Consider the following 26,669-nt stretch of genomic DNA (forward strand, 5'->3'; position numbering starts at 1 on the left):
TTTTCTTTGTTTCCCCAGCGTTCCCTTTGAGTTATCATCAACAGTATAGGGCAGCTAAATACCTTGCAAAGTTCTTGAATGACAAAAATGTTGAAGAATGCTCACTTCTTTTTTCCATATTTATTACTCAAGACACTCCCATTTTGTAATATTGAGGTCTCTTTTTAGGATTTGAAAGTCCGTTTTTTATCCTTCCGGTATTCTCCAACTATCTGGCAGTTCTCCTCATGTAAGACATTTAGACTTCCGATTCCTTTGGTTTATTTCGTTCATTAACAGCCTGTTCGGCCAGCTAGGATATGATCAAATCCTCTCCCCTGCATTCTCGTTATTCGAAACGGCCTTTTATAGCTTTAATTTACAAATGGATAGGTGCTACTGCTTTTTTTCAACTGGAATCTAAAGGCGCCTTCTATAAGCTGTACTGCTACGTGTGTTTTGTTCGGTAAAAATGAGAGCGTAGCACTCCGCATGCAGTCGTGTGGTAAAGACATTAATTAAGAGGTGTTTACCCACCCATTGTTCATAATTCATTCCCTTTGATCGGAGTGCGCTCCACTGGTGAATGCACTCTACTTTGGCAATGAGCACCTTATACCCTAAACCAGGCGGCTATAATCGCCGGGGCAATAGTTGCTGTTTTCTCAGGATGCATTATTACACAGGGTGTGGGATTATCAGTTTCCCGTCGTGAGTGTCTAGTCACCACATGCTGCTCCTTTACAACCCAATTCCCGTATTCGCCTCGAAGCATAATGATTTTGTCACAATTTCGATTATGCGGGCATCAAGCCTGTAGATATTTCGATATTCGTAACTCCAGTTCATGTTCACATCGTATAAGAACCTATCTCAAGTAACTACGGTTACTAAAAGTCGTGGGAAGTCGCCTATGCGTAACGGCCCTCTTGACGCCAGTATTTTTTTCTCTTCCGAGGTGGATTGTCCGACACGCGAGGGATCTTGTCAAACCACCACTTGTACCTCACTTTTTGGACGCAAGGTGGTAGGGAGATTGTGTGCGTCTACATTGCCTTGTCAACTTATCTTTTTTTCAACCACGCAGATTCCATGCATATTGTCCCTTTATAGCCGGGCTTTTTTAGTATGAAGCGTATTTCTCAAGTTAGTATAACGAACCTTATGATGTAGTGAGCATAATGTTGGTGATTCTTTTCTAAAGTAAGGTTGGAATTTGACTCCGACTCGAGGATATGCTATCTTCGATGCAGTTAGTTACGAAGCTTTGAAGACGGGAGAAACGGCCATTTTTTGGTGCTAAATTCACGGGGAAAAATTTCACAGCTATTTAGCTTCGGTACTACATTGGGCCCTAAGTAAAGCACTTATCATTTAGCACATCAGTCAGCTCTATCTTTGTGCTTTCTTTATATTCCATCAGTCGCCACCCACTTTGATTTAAGAAACGCAGAAATTCCTTTCCCTGAAATGGAGCTCATTCATTGTCTTAAGTACCCTTATCGACAGTTCAACCCCTCCTTGTTTGTTATTCAGAGTGCAGCAAAACTATATTGCAGATTTGGAGTCCAAATTTGAAAAATCGCCCAAGTTCTATTTGTTTTATGACGTAAAGTTGATGGGGTGTCTTGTAGGCCTTAGTGCGATTCCCTGAGGGCAGATAAAGCAGGGGCATATGAATAGGGGTGTTTCAAATTAATTAATGGCAAATAAATTAGTATATGGCCGTTCCTGTGTTGTACATTCTTCCGAAAGTTACCTTGGAAAGTGAAAGTTGATCTCAGAAGTTGTTGGCATCGTACTTGAAGTGGATGTTTTCAATCCGAAAAATCTTAACTGTACGATTCACGCGTGGGCATCCTCCGGTCGGCCATCTTAGTCATTAAGGTATCTGCTGGGATAACCTGTTAGCAGGAGTATGCAAGCGTGTGCTATGGCAATTTCTGCCATGGAGTTGAACTGAGCCTCATTTTATGCGTAGTCCATCAAGGCGACTAACTGTCCATTTTCTCGACTATGTGCAAGTTCGTTTCGTTCCGTCATAACGACAAACACCTTCCATTATTATTATCACTGATGTCAAAAACAATTTTGGTCGCCACTTATTATCCACTTTCCTTGACTGACTGATTGCTCGCATCTACTCCTCCCAATGATTTTGCCTCTACCACCACAGAAAGCTCTGCGTTCCTCACAGTTTTGTTGGTTCGTCCTACTTAGAAGTGGTGGGTTCTTTCCTCCATCTATTTTTTGTCCTCGCCGGACTGCAGACATAATGTGAGAGGTATGTAGCCCTCTCATTCGGTTTCATATTTGTCGGTAAGAAAGTGTGCAGCTCTGGCTTTATAATCGAGAAGGTGGGTCCCCAGCAGTCGGGCAGAGCACACGTGTCTAAGGCACTGTTGATAGCTTAATTTTGTCAGCTGGTGGCGACCGAGTCTGTGGAGTGGGTGAAGAGAAATGATTTTTTTCATCCCCGGCAGTCTAATTGGTAGCTTGACATTTACATTAAGTGGTGGGATTTTCTTTTGACGTTGTGTTTGCCCCCTGTCTTTCACTAGGGAACCAATCTCAGCAAATCGCCCATTGTGGCTGACTCATTTATTATTCATGCCGTAGTATTACTTAGTGATGGCCACAATCCAAGATATTTCAGGCTCCATTTAGATGGCATTCAGACATCTTTTCAGTAGTCATACGAAGGAGGACCGTTTGCAACCAAATCTGTGAGAGATACCGGCTTGAATTTAGAACTACCTAATCGACCTGGTATTTTTATGCTTGCTGTAGCTTTTTTATGATGTCTTTGCCACCTCTCTTGTAGCATTCCCTCTACGACTGTCGTTGCCCTTTGATACCGTATCCCCCTTAGTCATTCCTGAAAATATTCCAAGGCGCATTTGTCTGAGAGTGCTTCGTTACCCTCTCGTGAGGACTGGAGGTCTAGTGGCATAAGTTGAGCAGGTCGTCAGCCGAATTGCAATTGTCAAAAAAGTCTCTCTTGGTAGGATATCTAGTTAAATACAGACATCTCCCAACTGTTGCTGAATGCTTTTTTTATAAAGCGAAGGGTACGCTGTGGCACTCGACAAGTAATCCGGTAGGTGTGTTGTTTTCTCCGCCCTCCAACAAGAAACGTAGAGGGCGGAATATAACCAGTCATTTGATCGGTTGATTGTACTGAGTAGTTGTTGTGGATGGTTATAGTTCAGCACGTTTAGCAGCTGTTTTACATGTAACCTCATTTTAATACATCTGACCGGTTTCATCCGACTTCATGTCCAGTGGTGATGATGATGCTACCACCAAAGGGAGGTGAGGGGAGTCAGCTAAACTGACCGAAAATGTCAGAAAACATTCTGTATAACATTTCATATGGTTTTAAACATTCTGTGAACTGGTTTCCACGCCAGTTGCATAGAGTTCCGCTTTTTAACTCCTGGCCACTCTTGTGTCGGTAAAAGCTGCTTTCCTGCTCATACCCCCTAAAACGCATTTTCGAGATTGCCTAGGCCCTTCGATTTGTCAAAGCTTAGGAGTTATGACGATGGCAATCCATCTGGTGCTGCCTCAAAAGGGGGGTTCGAGAGTGTCATTTTCGTGTGAATGCTTTAGCTTATTCACATCCCGAGCGTGTTCCTATTCCTTTTGGTGTGATGATGACGGGGCCAGTCATTTCCTCCCCCTCGCTCCAATGTAAACACACATGCACTCGCGACTAGCGGTAGCAGCGACTTTGACGATTGCATGAAGTGGTCTTTGTGCGTGATACATGCGTTCCAAAGTTGACATAGTCTCTTACCGCTTTCCATCACTTTGGTCTTGTGACTCACACCTTGACCTGTAAAATTGCCTCCACTTTATGCTCTTTTTATAAAAGCCTGAAAAATCGAGAGTACCGTTTCATTTTTCTCAGCCAGGTGAATTAGTCACACGTCTACCTAGTCTCAAGGCGGTGACCTTAGGAACCGATGGCATCGGCTAAGCGCAATTTATTTTCAGTCAAATTTAGCACAGGTGGCGTGTTCAACTTTGCTAAGGTCAATCTGTTCTCACTTTCTGGAGAGGTAACAAAACTCCCACTTCATCTCAAGGCGACTTTAAGAAAGCATGACTGACAATGACAGGCTTTGTGTGTCACTGGGCAGCTAGAGGCTGAAGTTGAGACAGCTCAATTCATTCTCATTTGGCTGATACACACTAGGCGAGCACTACTCACCACTTTCTTATCTTTAGCAGAGGTGGTCATTTGAAATGGCCTTTAAAGTAAATAGTGCTTCCACATAGTATGCCATACCGGTGGGTGTATTCACAGCGTCACATAAACAAAGCCTCAATTATTCCTCCACGCGTACTGAAATTTACGTCAGTTGGCGACGCCAACATTCTGTTTTTCTTTAACTCCAGGTGTGCCTTCAGGCTTTTTAGGCAATCGGCTTGCTGGAGGAATGAAGTTACTTCTTAACTCCTACTATTTAATGAAAGTCATTTGCTAGTCTAATAAGCATGACGTGCTAGTGGCACTAGTGTGAAAGTTTGGGTGCTTTATTTCGTGTGAAAAATCACCCATAGAATCATATGACAGTGGTTTTCTTTCAAAAATAATAGATGGCAAAATGGATAACGCTGATAGCTTCACCCGTCGAAAGGTATGCGTGGGGTAGGGGGGGGACAAAGCTAGTGGCAAGAAACCACTTATCCTTCTGCCCGTTCGAGGAAGATGCTGCACGTCACTGTGAGTCCAACTGTTGAAAAGGAACTATTACACAAACCTCTAGTTATGATAATATGTTCATTTGGAGTAGTTAAACTTTTGTAGATAAGTTTAATTACGCATTTGTCCGCGTTTCCCCACTGCTGTTGACTTATTTCGTCTTTGCGAGTCGCCCTTTTCACATCCTTCATCTAGCTCCGCCATTTGATGTTGATTGTTTGATTCCTCCAATAAGTTTTTACCATCTTATTCACAGATTACATCATTCCATTTGGCAAATTTTGTCCAAATATTCCCTCCTTTCCTTGGAACTGTTGTACAATCTGTTATCTGTATGTTGTGGATGTCGTAAGTTCACGCCATTTCCGGCTTATTAAAGCAGTAGGATTAAGTTTTTTTTGTCGCCTAATCTTTAAAAAGCCTTGCCTGGTCCATGCAAGTATTTATGCGATTTCTCTCTTCCATTTGAAGACAGCTTCACAATTATTTCCCCTCGAAGTCTCCATTGATCCCTGTAGAGTATTCGGAAGGAGCACTGCGAGTCGAACAAATTTGTATCAGTTTGTCTGGTTCCCCTATTCATTCGGCCCTTTCCCTTGTGAATGGTACAAGCCACCGTTACTCCCTTTATCTTTTTTCATCTTTGAAACGGCCTCATGACCTTTTTTCTGTGAAGTTGTCGCATGAAATATCTTTGATTCCCACTTAATCTTTGGTACGAATACCGTGTTCAATTTGTTTTGGTAATCTAACTCCTCTTTTCATTTCTCATAATCGCTCAGTGGCGGTCGAATAAATTTTCTTTGCTTTTATCTACTTCCTGAACGAGCCTACTTGAATCCTTTAGGAATATGTTCGGTTTTTTTTGGGTGATAGTTCTTAACTTCTGACCTGATTTTCTTTGTTGAAATTCTTTCTTCTCTCATAATGTCCCAAAACGCATTATCAACTCCTCTACAATCTTCACACTGTTCACTTCACTGTAAATGCTTCGAATCAACATTGATTTAGTTCCTTATTTCCTCTCTTCTTCCGTCTTCCCAGAAACAGCTTCAAGAAGCCATGGCTCACACCTCTGAAACGGACACTGAAGTCTCTCGTCTCCGCGACTTACTCGCTCAGATGCAAACCAAACACGACACCATGGAGACGGCGTTGGTGATGGCACAAGAGGCACAGGCGGCAGCCGACATGGCACGCCGCCACCTCACTGATGATCTTGGTACTCTGCAGGGTCGCCTGGCCTTCGAGGTCACCGCCGCGGGTTTGTTGACTCCCGAGGCAATTGCTTTTGCGGAGGCGTTGGCTGCGGCCCTCTCGCGGCGCAACGCTGAGGTGGATCAATTGGTGGAGCAGTTGCGTGCTTTCAGGGATGTGGAGAGGAAGGAGGTGGGCTTGCAAGCTTCTGTGGAGACAGTGAGTACACAGATATCAGCATACTCTGCTTATTTGTCGTTTCTTTCTGTGAACTCAGACAAATACTTGTTAATAGTACCTTTATCGGTAGTTGGAACATGATTTATGGCCTCGATACTATGTTTTTCTAGAATTTAATGCTCGTCTAATTACTAATATCATGTCTGTTTCAGTCACCTACTTAACAGCTAATTTTCCATATTTGAAGTCTGTATCAGGGAATTACTCTGAGGATCTAATTATATCTTGGAATCATCGAGTTTTCCTCTCCTTTTTCTTTTCGCCATTGGTTTCATTCACTTCCTGAGGATTGATTTCTTTCTTTATTTGTCAGGACAATTGTGTATTGTTTGCGGACCGCGACTACGATTTTTTCTCACCTCCTGAACGCATTTTATTCATTTAACGTACGAGTATTGCATATAAATGTTGATTGAAATTACTGCAATTGTTAGTGGACACCTTCAGTTTATGGCGGTCGCTTTAGTAGGTTGAACAATCTCCCATCTTTCCACATAAGTGATCTAGTCCTGCTTTCTCTTCCCTTATCCTCTGAAAAGGGTAGACGGGCCCATCACCCACTCTCGTTGAATTTGCCCTTATCTGCTCACTTCTAGTTACACAGACACGAAACACACTCCCTTGGGATTAATTGCAGTCTTTAGCATGACATTTCGAATTCTGACCTTCCGACTTCCTCTTAAGTAAATAGCTCTTCACTTTCCTTACACAAGTTCGCTAAAACTAGATTTACTGGGTGAGTTGGTAAGTCTGTTTTTCCTGCATGATAAATTAATTGACATTATGCGATCTAGCCCTTCTAAAACGATTTATTTTAGCAGTAGGCGATTGTGAAACCTGGTTAAAATTTAATGTGTGTGTAATAAAGCATTATCCCAAGCGATGTCTCGTTCCTTTTTTTCGGAACAAAGTTTGGCTGATGTCGTCGTCACTTTAATCTCTATATTCATCTTTCGCAATTTATTTCCCCTTGCAGCCCCATAAATATAGGCCTGTCAACTGTTGGCTTTCGAGCCCAAGGTTTTTTATTGGTCTCAATAAAGGATCTGCCAACTGTGGTACTCACTTATCCCCGGCAGAATCTGTCTAGCTGGTGAGGCTAATGCTCACATGTTCTGTTTCTTTTATTTTTCTTAACGGAAATAAATCAGCTGCTCAACAGTAGGCATTCCTTTGGCTTGGTCACCTTCGCTCTGGAGTTTTTAGGCACAAAATTACCTGTCTAGAATTTTTGTTTCCGAAGTTGGCATTTCAAGCTTAAAGAAACTAAACCACAAACTGCGATTTGGTTATCCGTGGCTGGTGGTGGATTTGAGCAAATTTTTGTCCTATCTTCTTCCCTTTGTATGTAAGCTTATTCGGCTAGTGTGAAGGCGTGTGACGGATAATTCAAGTTCTGTGTTTTTGTGTGGTACGATTTATGTCGGCTCGCTATTTTTTTCCTTCCCTCAATCGGTGCGTCGCAGTTTTACCTATGCCGATTCTCTCTGCCAAATAGATTAAAAGATTTCACTCTTTTGCTCCCCGTTTTAGTGTTATATGATTTTTGTTTCAATTTGAGTTATTATAAATTTTGACTTATCCGAAGTTAACGTTCGTCCCTAAGTTGGTTCTATTTTCCACTTTAGTTCTAGATATATTGCCTGTGAATTTAGCTGGGCTTGTTTGATTTTAGATTTGTCGTCTTTGTACAAATTTCCTCTTTGATAATGATTAAAAATGGCCCCGTGCATAGGTTATAAAGCCCTGTGTTGCACTTTTTCCCAATTTTCGTTTAATGAATTGTAAAACCGGTTGAATAACTGTTTTTAACATAATTCAATTTAAGATCTACGTTTCCATATTAGTGTCTTTTCTACAACTTGCACTCTAAGCTGTTTTTGTCCGTTTTTAAACTTGTTTTAGATTGAACGAGACTAAATATTAGATGCATCACTTGCTAACTTTTTGCACTTAGATCTCATCACCTTACCACCCATACTCCTTCCTTACTATCTCATGCAATCGTCCAACTTACGAGGTCACGCCGTGATTCACGTGCGTCTTGTAGAAATCCACTAGTGCATCAATTCAAACAGAGGCTGCGGAGGAAGAGGGTCCGGTGCAGGCGAAGGATAAAGAGATCAATCGGTTGAACGACGACCTCATTCAAACTTCAGAATCCCTTGCCTCCGCCACAGAGCAAATCTCACGTCTGGTAAATTATTCACTTTGCAAAGGGAATAGTAGCTGCATCCACATAATTTCTGTATTGTTCAGGCCGCTATCGAATGTAATTGGTCAACACTACGGTATTGTTATCTACGAAAATATCTAGAAATCGCAATCAGACGGCAAATTAATTTTGGGCTTGTTTTGACTGCAGACAGGAGATAGCGCCTGATGCTGCTCTGCTAGCTAGACAGGATTTCTGCTTTTGAATTTGATAAATTAATTTTGCAGGCTTTTCGGAAGGATTAGCAAGTCCCTTTTACCTTTTTATATTATAGTTTCAGGTTGTCACCAAGTAATACGATTTTGGGTCAATGAGTGAAGTCCGTTTTGTTGCTAAGTGAAAATAGAACACGTGTAATTTGTCCTTTCGACAGTACGACGGGTATTCTGCGGGTAGAATGATTGTTTGCCAGCCTGTAGCGCAACCTCCCATCAGAAGTATCTTCAGAACGTTTGACAGACATTGACCATCTATTAAACAACCTGGTTTTGTACAAAGCATACTACAACCCTAAGTCTTGACAGAAATCGACAGGTAACTTCATAAGCTGCGACGCCCAGTTTATAAACGCCTTTAGCTGAGATCGTCTTTTTGAGCTGAAATACTTTTAAAGGACCAAGACAATACAATCTGTTCATTGAATAGCGCAACAATCGTTCTTTAGATCTGATGGCTGAATATCTGAGAGGTGATATGCACACCATCGTGACTTGAGGCACAGCATGTGTCGGTTTGCTACTGCCTTTTAAGTCGGGATAATTTCTGAGCAAATACTGTGAAATAATTAGTTAGGCTGCTATAAATTCCCTGAGTTGTGGTGTGAGGTTAATCCACCTAACAGCAAAGACGTCATAAAATATCAATGACGCCTGACCGCTAGTAAGTGCTCTTTTATACCATTAACTGATTCTTTGGGATGCCTTTTAAAGACGGACAACTCAGGCCTGGAGGGCGAAGACATCCTAATCTAATAGTGGGTTTCTGCCCAGGTTTTAAAGGATTGACCTATTATATCCTGATTACGAACCGCATTATTATACGCTGTATATGACTGAAATATATTCTCCAGAGTCAGCATAGCGTAGAATTATCTTACTGAAAGAAAAACAATAAATTGTACGATATTAAATATATTCATGGAGTCGTGTTCTTCGCTATTGTCTCTCCTCCTTTAATACTAATTATTTTCAGGCTCTTGTAGCGTGCAGGGTCATTAACTGGTCATATTTCGCCATTGCTAGCACTTTTGTGGAAGAATCGGACCTGACTCGTCGTTTTCCGTGGATTGAAGTTTGAATAGTTGAAGGAAATCGATTCCAATTTGATGATCCTTCTGTTGGAAGCTTCTGCACGCTTGGTCACTCAAGGGAGATGTCATCCTTCCGCGACTTTTTGCTGCAGCATCTTGACTGGTAGATTTGAACAACGCTGATGGCAACTTCGTTTCTGAGTTACTTTTGTCTAGGCGATGGAATACGCATGTCTGGAAATAGTTGCATCGTTCAGCATATATAAATCCTGGTTGAGAAGACTGGAAAAGGCTCGGCTGATCAATTTTCATCTAGTGCAAATACCAGCCTTGTTAACATTCTGTTGACCACCTCTCCTCGACTGTAATATTCTGCGGTTCGTTTGGGTGTCTTGCAGTGAGGGCTTCCAGACGGGTATTCTTCTAGACCGATAAGTGAATACAAACATAGGTGGTGGGATACGACTCTTATCCATCGAGTAATACCTGCTTTCTGAATCTATTTAATTGGTTTTATTCGTACTCATCAGCGAGAGCAATTGGAGTCGATGGAGGAGGAGTGCCGACAGGAGCGGGCGCTCTCGGCACGAGCACACCACAACTGCGAGCTAAACGAGCGCGAGGCACGTCGTTTCCATGCCCTAGTGGAGCACCATCGCTCTGCTACCGTCGCTTTCGTGGCGGGTCTAGAACGTGGTGGTCTGATTGAACGCGGCACCTCCTCCTCAGCCTCCTTTACGGAGAGTGATGTATCCTACCAGCTCAACTCCCTGTGCTCTCAACTATTACTCACCTTTGGCAATCTAGAGGTACGTCTTTTTGTCTGCGTATCCAACCACCCCTTGGTCTATCAGGAAATCACTATTCTTCCCACTTATCTTTGCGCCCATTCATTCATTCATGGGCTGACGTCTGATCCATTTGGCTGTGCATCCGTCAGTTAAACCTTTAATTTCCATCTGCTAGAGAATTACTTCTCCATTTAAGGTCTTTAATAGACAATCCATCTATTCCTCCACCTACTTACCTGTGTATACCTCCTTCATTTTCCATTTCAATCGGATGCAAAACCTAGATCGCCGGAAGGCTTGTCTCTGCAACCTTGTTCTGCGGCCACTGCATCTCCATATGCCTTAGTTTCCAAATTGTCTCAGTTTTCACGAATATTTTCTTCCATTTTGTCTAATTGTGTCCAGCTTCCACTAAAGCTCGACTGTCTTTGTGTCTGTGCATCTGTCCGGTAATGTGATTATAATGTCTATGGCTTCTCTTTGCATCGTTTTCTACTCTGGCTTAGCCTCCTCCCAGTTAAATTTGCAGTTGAATCATAGTTGCCATGACGTGTCATTCTGTATTGTTACAAGATACCTATAAAGTCGTTAAAACGATTTCCCTTTATTTGACCTTGACTCGGCTCTCTAAACTGGAGTTATTTGAAAATCTACCTGTCCGCATTTCCACCCATTATATTTTTTCTCCAGCTCAATCGCAGCTAACTATGTCGTGTTTATAAATGCTTTTGATGGAGCCAATTCCTATTCGCCACTTGCTCCGGTATTTGACTATACAATTGTGCTTATAATTGGCACGCTTTACGTCATGTGATACTCTCGCTTTTCCTACAGAAATGAATTAGTGCCTGTTGTTTACCACGTCGCTTGCCTACCCGGCAGTCTGTTGTGTAACCGTTGCATCTCACAGAGTGGATATTAAAATTACGGAAAGCTGCGCACTTTCCCTTTACTAACTGACTTTTATTGGCACACTCCTTGGCTCCACCCTTCCGTATCTGATCTATCCGTGTACTTGAATTGATGTAGTACCTCAGCTAGTAGTGCTTGGCACTTCTTTAGTCAAAACTGCCGACATTCCTTTCGTTTTCATGCATCGCTTTTGTGCCTACGTTTTCGTCGTCTGCCTTAGTTGTAAGCACTATTGTGCTTCAAACCAAATAAACCAATACGTTTCTTGAGGTGAACATTTTTGACAGAACTCTGTCGCCCTCTAGAATCCCCTGAGGATGAGAGAAGACATTGCTCTGGCAGAATATGCATTGACGACCTATAGAAGGACTTGGTGCCATCAGCATAGCCCAAAGGCCAGGCTACCCGACAAGGAACAACGGCGGAACTCCTAGTTGACTTGTTAACGAACTCAAGAGTTCAACAAATGAAACATTATAAAACATCCTTGAGAATTTATCCTCTGAAGCTTTGATGCACTTTTTCAAATTCAATAGAAGATTTATCTCGGTTTTCTTAGCGTAGTCTTGTGAATTTAGGCATAGGTGAAACTCGGCCTTCCACGTGGATCAACAAAGCTCATGAGGACTTTTGCAATTAGCTTATCGAGTCAACGATTCGGATTTTCACATTTCTTTTTGATCCTCCATCTCCACACCCCAATACAAGTAGTACTGCAAAACTTTGGTATTATTTGCAAACTAAATGGTGATTTTTGGGTTTTGTCGAGTGAGGTGTAAAGTGTAATCCACTTTATTTTCATAGATTGAAGATTAATATTAACGAATATTACTAGGTCTCCATTGCTCCAAGGTTGTTGATGCTTATGGCGAACACTTGTGGATAATATTACGTCCTCTATTGAGGAAAGAGCGTTAGCAAATCTACTTGGTGACATTGGTTTCGTAGTAAGCAGCTCCCAGTCTCTACACAGTTAATGTCTCTTGGGAGATCTGAATCTGAGGTGAGTTTAAAATGTAGAAAATGAACATGGACGAATTCCGGTCCTTCATCGTTAGACCTTTTGCGGCTTCTCTCCAAATGTTCCATGAAGAATGCCGAAGGTGTAATTACTGCCCTCCGAAACCGCATTATGGCTCAGATGTCGTCAGTATACATTTTTAGAGGTTCATGGTTTTTGCCGACTTTTAAAATCCATAAAAGGTAATGATTTATTTGAATGGAAGTTTATGGATTTCAATGTAACCCCCCACTCCCAGTTTGGTCGACTGAGTAGTCACAAGTATTAATGGTTTCATTTTCTGGTTCCAACAGCAACAACAACAACCTGACTAACTACGATATTGTGCTGTTTGACCAAATCGGCGCAGATTTATTGTGTAATTTAAAACAGTGCAGATTGCTATCATTTGTTTTGTTGAGCTATATGTTCCATGAAGCGTTGACTCTGGCATGAAAATTTTTGGGCTGAATTGAATTTGGTCTCGAGAACATTTTTTGATGGGAGCGAGGCCAGTAGGATCGCTGGCGTCCTTCAGCCTCAGGCGCCCAACGCATTCATGACCCACTTGCCATCACTGGAATGCTAATGGCGTAGGTGGTAATTACGCCTCCCTACTAATCGGTTACTGCTGGGATTTCCGTTGGTAAATATTGTCTAAGTCTTGTTTTCGCCAAGTTGTTTCTATAAGTTTCACAGACTTATTCAAAATATTTAACATTTGGTCTAGTTCAGTAGGTGGGACGGTTTACATCGGGAGAACTAGAAATAATTGGCTAAAGTCCAGTTAATAATGCTGGATCTGTTTGCGTCACGCTATGCTATAAAAATTATTTTGATTCATGCTTCATTGATAGGCTTTCGGTCTGTAAATGGGTCTGTGCTCTATTTAACTAACAATAGGAGTTAGCAGGATTATCCTTGTTTACTTTCTTCCCCTTTACAGGATGTGCTCAAAGAAAACTGTCGATTGAAGGATGAGGTCTGTCTTTTGCGCCAGAAAGTGGAGAAGAGCCGCGAACTGAAACGTGAGAGTGGTTTCCTTTTATACTTTTAGCCTTCTCGTGACACTTTGTTTGCTTTCTAACTCTATCTCTTCTTTTTTCTCAGAAAAGCTGCGCAGCTTAAACGAGAACTCTGAGTACCTGGAATCCGAGGTGCATCGGTTGCTGAGGAAGGTGCGTTTCCTTGTTGAAACAGTTAATTTCGAGATGGTTACTTGTTCATCTCGAGCCTTGTTCTATATTCCAGGCTAATCCTAGAGATAATACAGGACGAGTATGCTTGTAAATAAATTCATTTTTGCAACCCAGAAGGACTGAAGAGCAGGAAATACGAGTGGTACGATATCAGAGCCATCCACAATTATCGTGGGAATCGTATCGTATCGAATGGGAAGTCAAACTGGACGATTTCCAAACGAGGAGGCATTACGCCTTGATTTGCTAGGCGATCCTAAAAAGTATATTTGTTGCTAGCTTCTTTTGGGGAGCACTTGGATCGGAACAAAGGCATCATAGGAATGAATTCGTTCTACCAATCAACAGCGAATGAGTGATGGGATTTCGTGTAGTCAATAAAAAATAATCGAATAAAAGCAAACTTTTTGGAATATCAAGGATTACTGTTTTATTCAAAAGATGTTACAATATTCTTGGTGCCAGTGGTACTCGGCTCGAGGCCATTCGGTCAGATTGTTAATGCAACTTCACCGGGTTGATTGTGGATAATTATCCGATTCGGGGTCGCTAACTCGCTCATAGGTATCAGGAATGACCGTGCTATTTGCACCTTCAAGGTTCTCTGGAAGACGTATGAATAATTAAGTTACTGGCAGAGGAGATGATGGACGCTCCCGTTTGGGAATGTACGCCTTAGTACCAAAATTTAACTATTTCGATGTTTGTTTTCTTGCAAAGATAAACCGCCAACTTGAGGTGGGTTAACGACTTGAGTGCGGAATGATTTAAGAGCTTTGAGAGTTGTCCTCTTGCTTGGATGCGTGGCTAGGGCAAAAATATCCAGCCATTAAACTGTGTTTAAGCGATTAACATGAACAGTTTAAACGCCTGAAAAAATATAATATTGAAAATATTGCTATCTTTTAACCGGTACATCATACCGGTGTCACGATGAAGTAGCATGGGATAAGTGAAGGGGATGGGATTTGAACTCACTTCTGGGCTCTTGGAAGGACCATTCTCTTGGGTGGTTCGAAGAGATGGGGAAACCCGATAAGAATATTTGCCCATCGTTCTTGGCCTTCATTGGTAGCCTCACTGGTGTCTGTTTCTTTCACTTACAGCAAAGCCTCCCCAGTGAGCTGCGAAGGTGCCCACACATTGCAAGACCAATTGGTAAGCCTTTCATAATTTGATTGTAGTGGTCTCACCTTACCGGTTTGGTGTGGTAAAGGTCTGGTTACTTCACTTTCTACTAATTTTCTAGCCTATTGAGGTGTTCGGTGCGCCACTTTGAATGTGGTCAATCGCCGTTTATAGTGACCCACCCCCATCCTCTGCAAAGTGGATTGTGGGAATGCCGAAGTTTTGTCGGTTTCCAACAGTAGGTTCGCTTGTTTAGAACACCGTACTTAAGGTTAGGGGTATTCGGCTCGTCTTTTGCCTTCATCACTGCTTTATTGTTACCACAAAGGTACTCAAATGAGTGAGACTCGTTTTCCAAAATGCTTGCTGACTTATTTTAGCATTGATAGGTGGTGCTCAGCTTGAAGGTCGTGTTTAACTGTCTCGTTAACAGATATTACATTTCGAAACGTTGAAGAGTAGTGTGTAATTAATGCGCTTTTGAAATCGCCGCAGACCAGTTATGGGTTTTGTGGTAAACACTGTTAAGGTTGGAGCGGGCTAATAACCTTATTCGCCTTTTTCTGGAAAATTCTGGTCGATTGCAAAGCTGTGTAATATGCGTGTATTTCGGCTTGAAAGTAAAGTAATTTTCTCTTTGCTAAAGCGAAGTAGAGGGTTGTGCGCATGGGCTGGTATTTGGTATCAACGAATTTGCATTTCTAACAAGCTTTATTTTCCCATTATGATATGTAGAGGGAGCGGATGGGGGGTACACTTTTCAAAGAGTTACCGCTTTTCGCTTACCTTGGTTGGACAGAAGCGTTGTGAGCAACTATCCATCTGCCGTCTGGCATACCGCGGCTAGTTAGCGTTCGTGTCATTCCCTAGGACCGCATAAGGCTTACCGACTCAGTAGATTTATTATTAATAATGCTTACCAAAGAGAGTCTAAGTAGCATGAATATATTCGGTATGCGAAGTACTGAAGAAACTCATAGGCAAAGTACACAATCAAAATACTCTTAGCCGAAGGCAATGCCTTTATGATACTTGCACAATCGGACATCAAGTGGTCATCCACTTTTTGGGTTGGGATGTTTTTTTTTTTTAAATTGAAGGATCTCATCGCCATTGTTTGTCTTCCTTTTCGCTCAGTTGAGGACGCGCAAGACACTGAGGATGACAGCGTGGCCTACACCGACCTGAGTCAGGTCTCCTCCCATCTTCCCTTCTCCTTACCCTCCGATAGCCCTCGTGATGATGATGGTGGTGTTGAACCAGTGGCCCAGCGCCCTCATCGCCCCCGCGTTGGCGGTAGTGGAGGTGGTTCAATGCCCCCACCTCCGCCCCCGTCCTCACTCCGTCGTCCCACTACCTTCGAAATATCCCCTCCATCACCGATCACAGGGCGAAGTAGGAGACAACCTAACCCTTTGCCTCCGCCTCCTCTACCCACTCATCCTCGGTCTGGTAAGCGCGACATTTCTGGCTAGAAAGGGCTATTTAGTACTAACTGACGTGCTTCATTTATACATGAAGCCATTCGCATTGCTCTAACGAGTTGCTACCAGCCGTTAGTTAGATCTGCTTTTCTATGCTCGGAAATATGCTCCCTTAACACAATACGGATAGAATGGAATGCTTTTCTTGTTGCGAGCCGGACAGATTGGTTGAATAGATTGTAGTTTTAGGATGTTCTTGGTTTACGGTTAATCGAAAAAAGGACTGGAAACATTCTCGTTTTACATCACATTAGAAGGGGAAAGCAGCTGAGCCGTGGAACTCGATTTTCCACCAAGATCCTGGTAGCAAACATGTTACTGTCGCTTTATTCTTGTAACCTTTGATGTCGCTTATTTTTCCATATTGTAAAAGAAGTCCGTGGTGATGACTTCACCATCTTGGATTGCTTCAGATTAACTCTTCTGTTCTCAAATTTACTTCTGATGTTCAGCATCCAGGAGATCATTTCACATTTCAGGTGGTGACGCATAACTTAAGGTCATGCATCAAGTCATTGTAACCCGGGTATTTTTTGTAGGCTCTTGCCTATTCTCCTCATCAAATGGATTCTGTCCCTTCGTGAACTCATATATTCCTCAATTTTTTTCTAATACCACCCTTCACTATTTAATTAGCTTAAGTTCCTGTCTTTTGAGGCTGGATGCTCAAGCAGGTGCAGATGTAGATTAATCTTCGTTTTAGATGCTTCTTTTTCAATGGTAGTATTAATTGATTCTTATTTAAGAAAGACAATAGTGTCGAGAAGTTAGATCTTTGCAGGGGTTTGTATTTCATTTCCAAAGAACGAGGAATAATTAGGATTGATTAGGTAGACGTTTGTTGACGTAGTGCATCAAGCATTTACCAAAGTCTCCCGCCTGACACCCACTCTTACGTATTCACTGCTTGAAGTTTGTATTTATTTTTAAAATCAAGGCCTCCGTGTTTTAACCGTGAATCCTCAACGAACGATAATAACAAGTGAATGCCACTGCCAAGTGTTGACCGTGGATGCATAGTTGCGATTTTGAAATAACATTGGGTTTGTACCATTGTTTTTCGTTCACACCTAGTTCATACAATTGCTCCCCTACCCTTTGATGGCTCTCCCCTACTTAGCCCTGGTGGATACGGGGATTTAATTTCGTCCCATTTTTTCAAGGCATCATCTGTTATTCTTCCCTTCTTTCTAACGCATGGAAAGGTGCTTTCATCGCCACTTCGCTTTTTACCTAGTATTCAAATTATGATCCTGTGCGGATGTTTGTTTCCGGGGCACATTGCCACTTTAGAAGGATCCTGTGTGAAGTATTTGAGGTAAAGCGGAATAACTTTGTAGATTCCATCCAACCTGGGTCTCAACAGCCCTGTCACGATGCTGTGTCAGTTTAATTTTACAAGACCTCTTGAGATGGACAGAATGTCTGCGATTAATCATTCCTATTTCGCTATTGTATGTATTAACGGATTGGGACGTTAGGCTGTTAACAAGGAGAGGTTGTTTTTTGTTTCATACTTGTGTCAGAATGTTTTACCAGAAAAAATGAACCTGTTGACAGGCGAATTCATGGCACTAGTAGCTCTTGTGTAGCTTTTCTTAGCTGCGCCAAAGTTAAGACTCCTCTTAGTCCACGGACACATAATCCCTGAGTTACACCTGAAGGCCTTACGATATACGGCCCTAGACGTAGGATTGTTGTGGAAAAGAAGAATTGAGAGCCTGAAAACGTGGGTGGAAGTCCAGCAGTATGCTTTTACATCCTGACTGGAATTGGCTAGGCACAATTGTCCATCGGGTGCAGAACAATTTTCAAATTTTTATAGCAACTTGCCCTGTCCTCTTTTTTTCAGCCGCATTCGCTTTGATACAGGTGTTGGTCTCTGCTTGAGATTGCCAAGTTTTAATGAAAGCCGTGATGAGAAGTTATGGTGTTTCAGCATGAAAATATTGCAAAACAGTTTTTCTATGGTTTGTTTTGACTTACTGAATTCTGGTCTTGCTGGGTTGGTAGCTGTCATACGAAACCCGAGATGAAGATAATTGCTGAAAGTAGGAAAGATTTCGATACCACTTTTGTCGTGGGCACAAAATTCACGGTCAATGACCTTTTGGTGTAGTACCGAGTCCGCGATATCGAGTTTTGTGAAATCGCCAGAACTACTGCCATTGCGATGCCTAAACCATCTCTGGAGGAGTAACGAAGCATAAAATTTGGAAGTAGCCTTTTTTGTAGACTCCAAGGCGGACTAAGAGACTAGCGGCATGGGCACTTTAATGCCACTGGCGTGGGTGCTGAAAAGACGACTCGCATGACATTACCTATTTAGCTGAGACAAATGCTGTTCTGCTACTTCGCCCTTCAAGTCTCTAGCTCTTTTATCCCTTTAACCACGCTAGCACGCTATAATTCCATGGAGCCCTCCACCGCAAGCAATGTGACGCAGACCTATCCGGCTGCGCACAGCGGGAATATTCGGACACACAATGCCAAAACCGTCCCCACCCCAGAACGGCCCGGTAAGTTACCCATGGATTCTCGCTGTCGCTCTTTTATGTGAAGAAAAATTACGGAGACCTTTGGACTAGAAGACTTGCTTCATCGACCTAGCTTCTAGAGAGATCTGCTGTTGTCCAAGGTTGTCAGAGGCGTTTTTATTTTGAACTCCGTGTTAACGCGTCAGTAACTGTTATTATGTCGTTTATTCACCAAATCGAACCGATATTGGCGCATGAACTGGTTCTGAGTGTTGTTGAAATAAATTGCAAGATCAGCAGCGACTTCTTGCATAGCGTTTACCGAATCCTTGTCCTTATTATCTGAACAAGGGCTTTAGGTGTTGAGGTTTTTCAAAAAACTCTTTGGTGTATTCATCTTTGCACGTCACCTTTCAAAATGAGTCCATTTTGCTGGCATTCAGCGGAATAGCGGCAGTGGTCCACCTAATCTGCATTTGAATCAGTATGCATGCTCGATATTGTTATAGGCCGCAAGGTTTATAGGTGACAGTGTGGAGTTTTTCGCTGTGTATGCCGGACTCACCATGTGATTGTGTATGCGGTTTTTGAAGTTTAATGGGGTGAAAATTTGCCTGCGCAAGTGGACGAGTCAAGCACACAACGTAATTTGAACATGAATCGTGGTGAACACGCAGGGTGAAACAAACAACTACTCGTGTTTGGTGTTTCCACCCTCCCGAAGTCATAAAAGGTTAATGTGATGAATGTAAATTAATACCTTAGGTACTGTCTTTGTGCCCTTGCTTTTGAAGACGCAGTTTAAGTGGTTCAGTTCTTCTTTCACTGACTGCAGTTGATGGACCACGGAGGTTTAACTTCGAGCGTCAAATTAAAGAAAGGTATCTATTTCTGTGTGGCAAACCAAAGGCAACTGTTTCAACGCCATTTACCAATGATAGATCGTCTTTAGGAAAAAAGTTTCGTGTTAGGACGGAGCAACTGATGAAATCCAAGTTTTGCGACATCTCGATTGGTATTGTTTTGCGAATCTGGCATCGTTAATAGACGACTTGTCGGGCTAATTGTGCCGATTTAAGCAATATTGGCCCTTCATTTCGGGAAAATCATTGGAGTAGGGATTACACTGAAGGGAAGATATGACTTTTAAAACCAAACAACGCGCTGAATGCTGTCTTATTTCCCCAAGTTCTAAAATTATGCTGAGGTGCGTTAGCGTGCGATTTTTAATGACTAATTATGGAATGGCAATGACATGACGTACATACACCTAGCGGTCAGGTGGGTTAATTTGTTGCAAACTTGCTTTCACTTCCTCCCGTCTCTTTTTTTCAGAGGATCTTTTCGCTCGTTTGGCTGAGCTTCGACGACGCAACGACCTTCAGCCCTTCCATCTACGCACCAACTATCCCGTGGAGACTCAAGTTCGTTCTTTTTTTGCCACTTTTGGTTGTTTTACGCAGGCTAAAGATGTCAATCTAACTCTTTTTGTGATGCCGATGAGTTTACTGTTTGCCATCTTGATGGCTTTGTGTTCTTTGAATGCCAGAAGCTGGTTGCTGTAGCCCTGAATTGAGTCACTCTGGGCTCTCTGTCGTCTGCTTGTTGTCAAAAGGCATCTTCTAACAGCGAGCGAACTTTTCAGTTCTTTTCATCTTAACATGCATTTGTTCCGACCTTGGAGTTCAAGATTTAGTCAGGGAACTGTCTGCTAAAAGATTGCATCGGTTGCTTCCTTAAGAGGGTCTCAGTTTAGCTTTAATGATGCTATCTTTCACACCCATTGTCGTAGCTCTTCTAACCCGAGTAATTACTGCCATAGACTATTTCTAGGATGAAAATCTTAATTTTGTGCATTCAATATTGGGAGGCTGTGTATGGTTCCACATAGATTCTGATGTAGGCTACCATTAAATGAGGATTACCTGAAGTACCTTTGATCGCGTAATATGAAACCGTACATGCTGAAGTTTTGCTTTCCGCAGCGATACGGGTACTATGAACTCTGAAGGCGCTAAGGCATTGAGAGGTGTGTTTGAGACAATTTGGGAGTTTTGACCTCATGAAAGACAGGAACACAGCTTTTGAGGAGTTGTGACTGCTTTGGGTTGTCATTCGTTTCCTTACTTGGGCGTAGAAAGCTTTTTCAGTATCGGTTGAACCATTCTAGGAAGATCTGGGCGTCTTGGTGCCTACCATGTACTAACTTTTTGAAATGGTAGATCCCTTTGAATGATTGTGCCCACCATTTTCTATAGAAAAATCTGTCGCCTATTGATCATGGGTCCATGACCCGGGGGGTTCTCGCTACTGCTGGTAGGCAGCATTGCCTGTTTCTGTGCATGCCATCACCACGACGACATTCTCTTTTTGTCTGTAAACTTAAGTGCCCATTTGATGTTTTGCTCAATCATCAACGGGAATCACTTAGCCTTCTTAAATAAGGCTTTAACAGAATCTTTTAAATGGCGTGGGCTGATCCCTTTTTTCTATTATGCTCAGCTACGGAGTCCAAATGAGCTCTACTCGATGCTGCAGACGGTTCACAAGAGCGGTCTGGAGCAGCAGCAACAACAACAGCATTCAGAGGCAGCTACATCTGCGGTGTCAGGGTCGGGGGTGGAGAGTAGAAGGGATGCTTCGCCGATGCCGGCCGGTCGCTCGCTGCGTCCCAAAGGCCTCCAGTCAATATCCGAAGTGCTTTTGACTGGTGCCTCGGGTATTGTGGGCGCGGAGCATCTTGACCTCTCCTCCACTCGGGCTCGACCCACTGAGTCCTTGCTCGTACCCCGCGGTGGACAGAGTACTACTGGGGTTTGTGGTCTTTACCTCTGACATGGAATTTCCGATTCCAACTTGTTCAGTGTGTTATTGCTCGTTGAGGTTGGCTTTTCTTCAAAGCTACATTTCATTCAGATTATGCAGCTTATCTGGTAGAGGTATTAACGACTCATGCACTTGACACGAGTTTTAATTTTGAAACTTTTAACACCTTTGGAAGTTTATTTGGCCGGTCTAGGGGAAGTTGATTGTTACTCCTCATTTTGCACCTTGAAACTGTTGCCCTAACGAAATTTGTTAAATGCGGGTTTTTTCTCTCTTCAAGATGGCTAAAAGTTCCAGTTAGGAAAATTTCGACGACGTTAAATCCTTTCGTGGTATCTTTGCTCCTTGGCATTGGTATTAACCATGATCGTAGTTTTTCTCCTTTTTTTCATTTCTTTCTCTTCATTAGTTAGATTAGGATTTTATTTTCCCTTGTTTAGGAACTGTCGTTATTATGCTGGAAGAAGTGCCTTTTGGTATCACTAAAAGTTATTCCTAGTTCGATAAACCTCTTTCTAAGTTATGCATTTCCACTTGAAGTCTGGAATTTTGGCCATTCACAGCCAGTTTTTTGTACCAGAAAATGACGGCTTCTTTGACCCAACATAGCTTCCTATTTCACGGCGCGAAGAGGAGAGCGAGATGCAACCGGAAATGGTATCTATTGCAGTCAATTTTGCCCTAAAAGTGATATTTAAACGGTGGTAGTGTTTAGTCCACGCCTTTTAAGCATTATTGTATGGTACATTTTCAGGACATTCCATCCAATCGCTGCACAGAGGACCAGTTAATGATTGTAAGATGCTTTTTTATTGGCAAGATTTGCTCTCCTATTCGCTCTGTGTGGCGTTTTGGACTGAAAATCTATCCTTGTTGCGTGCTGTTTCTGTGCCGACCTTTGCTCTATTGAATAAATACACTACTGATGTGAATTAGGAAAATATCGTGTTTTCTGTTTTTCCTAAATTTAGACCGCATCTGCACGAAACACCAGTCCATCTTGTACTGCCGTTAAGAAGGTGAGCGTTTGGAGTCGACTTACTTCTCTGTTGAGATTGTCATTCGAGTGCTTACTAGTTAGTGAATGCGTTTCACCAGCCACCTCTGGCCTTCGAAGTGGAGCTAAGCCCTCGGCAAAAACGGAGAACGGCTCCAGCTCTGATTCAGCGGAAGACGGCCTCTGAGGAGGGCGTCAAGCGTTCGAATGGTACTACCTCGAAGAGCACTGAGGAGAAGGCGCCCTCTGTAGCCAAAGTTTCCTCGACATCGGCAGCCGACCCCTCTACCTCCAAAGCCGGCAAGGACTGGGTAAGCGGTTTGGAAATTTTGGGGCTGTCGATGAGCAATAACGCATTTGGTGTTGGCAGCCATCTTGTCATTTTACCCTGCAGGTCAATCCTGTGGCGGTGGGAGCGTCAAATTCGCGGCGGCCGCTGAAGGAGGCGACTGGGAAGGTGAACAGACGCACCTAGCTGCCGCCTGGCCGAGACTCCAAGATTCCCATGTACACTACTGAGCCGATTCCCTTCTTTTTGTAGTCCTCCTTTTACATGGTTATGTTGTGCGCATGGGTGCGCATTATTTTAACTTTTTGTGCTATTGCGGTTTTAGTGATTAAGTAGGCGTCTTCTTATTGTTTTATTAAGTTTTGCTTTTGCTTTTTAAGAAAATCTGGGATGGTGGGATGGAAAAGGTTTGCTGTTTGTTTGTTACCCACATGCGGTGCTCCGATGGTTGATGCGGGTGAGGGCGGCCTGATTCGTCCCTTGAGTAGGTCGTGGCTCTTCGTAGTCCTCTAATTCTCGGTATGTTCAACGGGGGTGGGAGCGTCGCCTGTGCGAAGATTAAATCATTTCTAGTGGGAAGTGAGGTCATATTCGCGGTTATGGTTAGGTCGCAAAGCCTTGGGCTTGGTCGTGGGTCGGTTTCGTTGTACAGGTAGGGTGGCGGTGCTGTTTTGTTCGTCCGATCTTCGTTGAGGTTCGGAGTCCTCTGAAGATCTCTGATTTTACAGCATGGTTTGCAACTTAATGACCTTGTTAGTAGAGGTGGCTATAGGGCTCGTGTTGAATGTGGGGCGCGTCAAAATGTGTCTACTGAGTGAAAGGAAGGCAGATTATATCGTACCCATAAACTCATGCCTGTTTTATAATGTTTAAGAAAGAGCCGATTTAATGTAGACGAAGAAGGGCGTTGGACACGTAACAACAGTTGAGAGGTGGTTGGGTGATTGTAAGCATCTATCCTTATAAAGGATAGAATCATCCAAGGTTTTCAAGCACCCAGGAGCTGTGTAATATGTTGGTTGTTTGTTTACTGTTGGTTTTGGTGAGGAGCCACTTGGTTTTGTCAATTGTACCTCACTGGGCAGGCTAAACAGTAGCCCTAACACCATTTGTAAGTTGGATACGCATGCTCTGCCCGAGAATTATGTATTATTTCTTCTTAAGGGAGGCATCGGGACGCTACATTGGTGGCAACGGAAAGCGAGTTCAATCCTAAAGGACATCTCTCCTGGTTTCTACTGCTGAGTGATAAATCCTAGCGGGACAGAAGAAGTACATTTACTATGGATGGGAGAATCGGTAATGACCCGAAACAGAAGGGCTGAAATTGACGTCTACTTATGGCTACTACCGCAGTCAGGTGTTTTGTAGGAAAGCTATTAACAACTGAAGCTACATTAGCTGTAAACTATATGAAAGTTTCGTTGCAAGAGTTTCCTATCGTACCTGCATAAAGTTGTCAATAAAGTGAACTCATGGTACCTCCTCCACTTTCCTACTAGCTGGATAGAGCCCGGATAGGTGTGGCTAAGCAGATCCGAAATGAGAACAGCATGGCAAGGAGGAAGATCCGCGAGACCCTTCCCCAAGAACACGTATTAAAGCCCTTCCTTCCTTACAGAAATCTATTTTTAGGTCAGTGTTTCTACATCTCTATGGAGACGTATGAGAGCCAGCACAATTCACCTTTCCTGAACTCACTTCTCAAACTGGACGAAACTCCAAATGCAGTTGAGTTGCCAAGAGGGATCAACGACGTTGCGATCAAGTATTTCCTCAGTGGTGTAAAACTTTGATACCTGGCATGGCCGGCAAGTGCTTGTTTCCTTCCAGCACTGACAACGCTATAGTGGTTGGCAGAGGAGGTTGACCAGGGGGAACGCCGGAGGCGACGCTCCAAAGAGGAGAGGGCTATGCAACACGTTGTTTGTTCGCTTAAAGGTCGGTTTAAATAGAGTCACTTTTTCGGTCACTGTACTTTGCAGGGTGGGCTGATCTTTGGGCCACAACAGTACCATAATGTCTTCGATATGCCAAGTATACATCTTCTTCCCCCAACATTACGCCTTCTTCCGTCTTCAGCGAAGTCACGGGCTGCTACAGCTCATTTATTCAATAGAGGCAGAAGCCACATACTTTAATGTATGACTCGTCTTAAAAACGTGAAGTTTAATTGTAAGAATTAAGAGATGGAATATTTTAGTGATTATGTAGAAAACGTGAGAATTCGGCAAAGAAAGGAACAAGTTGTACATAAATAACCCAACTAAAATTTTTGGTGGTACAGAGAACTTGTTTTCTGATTAGCTGCTAAAAATCGCACTGTCCCATTAGAACAGGCCTGAATTATTGACATTTTAACAAAATTATACCGTTCAAATATAATAATATGCTGCAAAATGCTTGTGTTGCTTTCCACTTATGTCCGCGCCTCCCATAATAGCCTCTAAATTTTGCAAGCCTTAGTTTTACCTATGCGTGGCTGAAACACTTTGTAAAATCTTCTAAATCCACTTTTTCTCTCTATTAGTCATATGCAGTGACCATGGTAACATATGCCTTGGTCTCAAGGCCATTGGGGGTGTATTAGGTTTGGTGGTAATGTATCCCGATGGTACATGTGACGACATTAATGGCGTCAGAGCATTAATTTTGCTCATTGGTTTACCTGCTGCCGGCAAATCCTACATTTCTAATAAAATTGTGGATGAAAGCTCCAAATTTACCTGCATTTTAATAGAGTTTGATGACAATATTGTTTTTGGCCAGTCGAAGGATTTTAATGTGGGTTTTTGGTTAAGTAACAAGTGTTGTAGTGGAAGAGTGAGAGAAATGCCATATATTCTAGCATCCAAACGTTTATAACAGAGTTTGGAAGTGGAAATCGTTCCTTCGAAACTCAAGGTCTTCATATTCGCCTCCCTAAAGAAACAACAGGGGATCTTCCCGTGGTTGTCATTTTAGATGATAATTTTTACTATCGGAGCATGAGAAAGCAGTACTTTTTACTGTCAAAGGCATGTAGGTTGCTGAAATTCTCACTTTTTATGATAAGGCAGGTGTGCATATCTAACAGTTAGTCTCCGTACTCCGTTAAATTTGTGTATTGAAAGGAATGCCAAAAGAACTCCTTCTATTCCTTCGTCGGTCCTTGATCGGATGAATGAGCGTTTTGAATGGCCAGACGCCTCAAACTATCCTTGGGAACGACATAACCTGGACTTAATTGGAACGGAAAGTAATTACCCAATCGGCACCATTGAGGCCTTCATCGACTCCGTTTTACAACAGCCCCTAATATTCATAGATATGACGAGAGTGAAAGCTGAAAAGGAGAAGTCTCGTGCTATCAACAAAGCTAATCCAATTCACGCTCTTGATGATGTCTTACGTTCCCTTGTAAATGCCTGTGTCGCATCTTTATGTAAGTTTGGCTTCTCATCTATCTCCTGATTTACCGCTTTTATAGCTTCGGACCTTAGGAAGGAGTTTGGAAAGGATTTTAGCAGGGCAAAAGTTCTCACACTCTTGCAACTGAAGCCTTTAGCCGGCGAAAAATTTGTGTTACCACGTGTGGATTTCGAGGCGTGGATTCAGGCCGCTTTCACCAAGAATGTTGCCAAAATCATTCCATTAAATATAAATCTCTTTTGAATTAATGTCGTTTTTTTGCAATATCCCCTTGAATCGAATGGTTCACTTATAATGCGCTTTCGGTTTTTTCTTTTATTGTTTGTAGTTATCTCTATTTTTTGGCATGGGAGCTATTTTCCTATGAAATGTAAATTGGCAGAATGCCATCTTTCATTGTTTGAAATTTGCATTTTAGTGGATCAGGTCGAACTTACTATTTGTGGCTTATCGGTTACAATCCTTGCAAAGTATGTCAACGTTAGGGGCTCCGAACGGATTTGCCAAGTTCTAGCTCAAATCTGAATATGAAATACATTTAATTTAGAGCAAAACTTACAC

At 42.6% G+C, this 26,669-nt stretch overlaps 1 protein-coding gene across 1 annotated transcript in view; it reads left to right on the plus strand. All coding sequences in view use genetic code 11, as the record gives it.

Moving 5' to 3' along the window:
- The window catches only part of EGR_05557 (Ras-related GTP-binding protein D), a gene marked incomplete at both ends in the record, with an annotated part of 54,355 nt that overhangs the window by 17,078 nt on the left and 10,608 nt on the right, over window positions 1–26,669 (plus strand). Inside the window, 18 exons of the mRNA XM_024494806.1 lie at window positions 5,738–6,109; window positions 8,181–8,327; window positions 10,125–10,403; window positions 13,244–13,325; window positions 13,408–13,475; window positions 14,603–14,654; window positions 15,762–16,076; window positions 18,508–18,627; window positions 19,921–20,057; window positions 21,088–21,399; window positions 22,383–22,430; window positions 22,510–22,719; window positions 22,803–22,865; window positions 23,186–23,276; window positions 25,228–25,481; window positions 25,514–25,718; window positions 25,753–26,121; window positions 26,167–26,312. Of these exons, the coding sequence (XP_024350726.1) occupies window positions 5,738–6,109; window positions 8,181–8,327; window positions 10,125–10,403; window positions 13,244–13,325; window positions 13,408–13,475; window positions 14,603–14,654; window positions 15,762–16,076; window positions 18,508–18,627; window positions 19,921–20,057; window positions 21,088–21,399; window positions 22,383–22,430; window positions 22,510–22,719; window positions 22,803–22,865; window positions 23,186–23,276; window positions 25,228–25,481; window positions 25,514–25,718; window positions 25,753–26,121; window positions 26,167–26,312 (3,270 nt within the window). The remainder of the gene's footprint in view (window positions 1–5,737; window positions 6,110–8,180; window positions 8,328–10,124; window positions 10,404–13,243; window positions 13,326–13,407; window positions 13,476–14,602; window positions 14,655–15,761; window positions 16,077–18,507; window positions 18,628–19,920; window positions 20,058–21,087; window positions 21,400–22,382; window positions 22,431–22,509; window positions 22,720–22,802; window positions 22,866–23,185; window positions 23,277–25,227; window positions 25,482–25,513; window positions 25,719–25,752; window positions 26,122–26,166; window positions 26,313–26,669) is intronic.

Source organism: Echinococcus granulosus (assembly GCF_000524195.1).
Source record: "Echinococcus granulosus chromosome Unknown EG_S00042, whole genome shotgun sequence".
Classification (NCBI taxonomy): Eukaryota; Metazoa; Platyhelminthes; class Cestoda; order Cyclophyllidea; family Taeniidae; genus Echinococcus; species Echinococcus granulosus.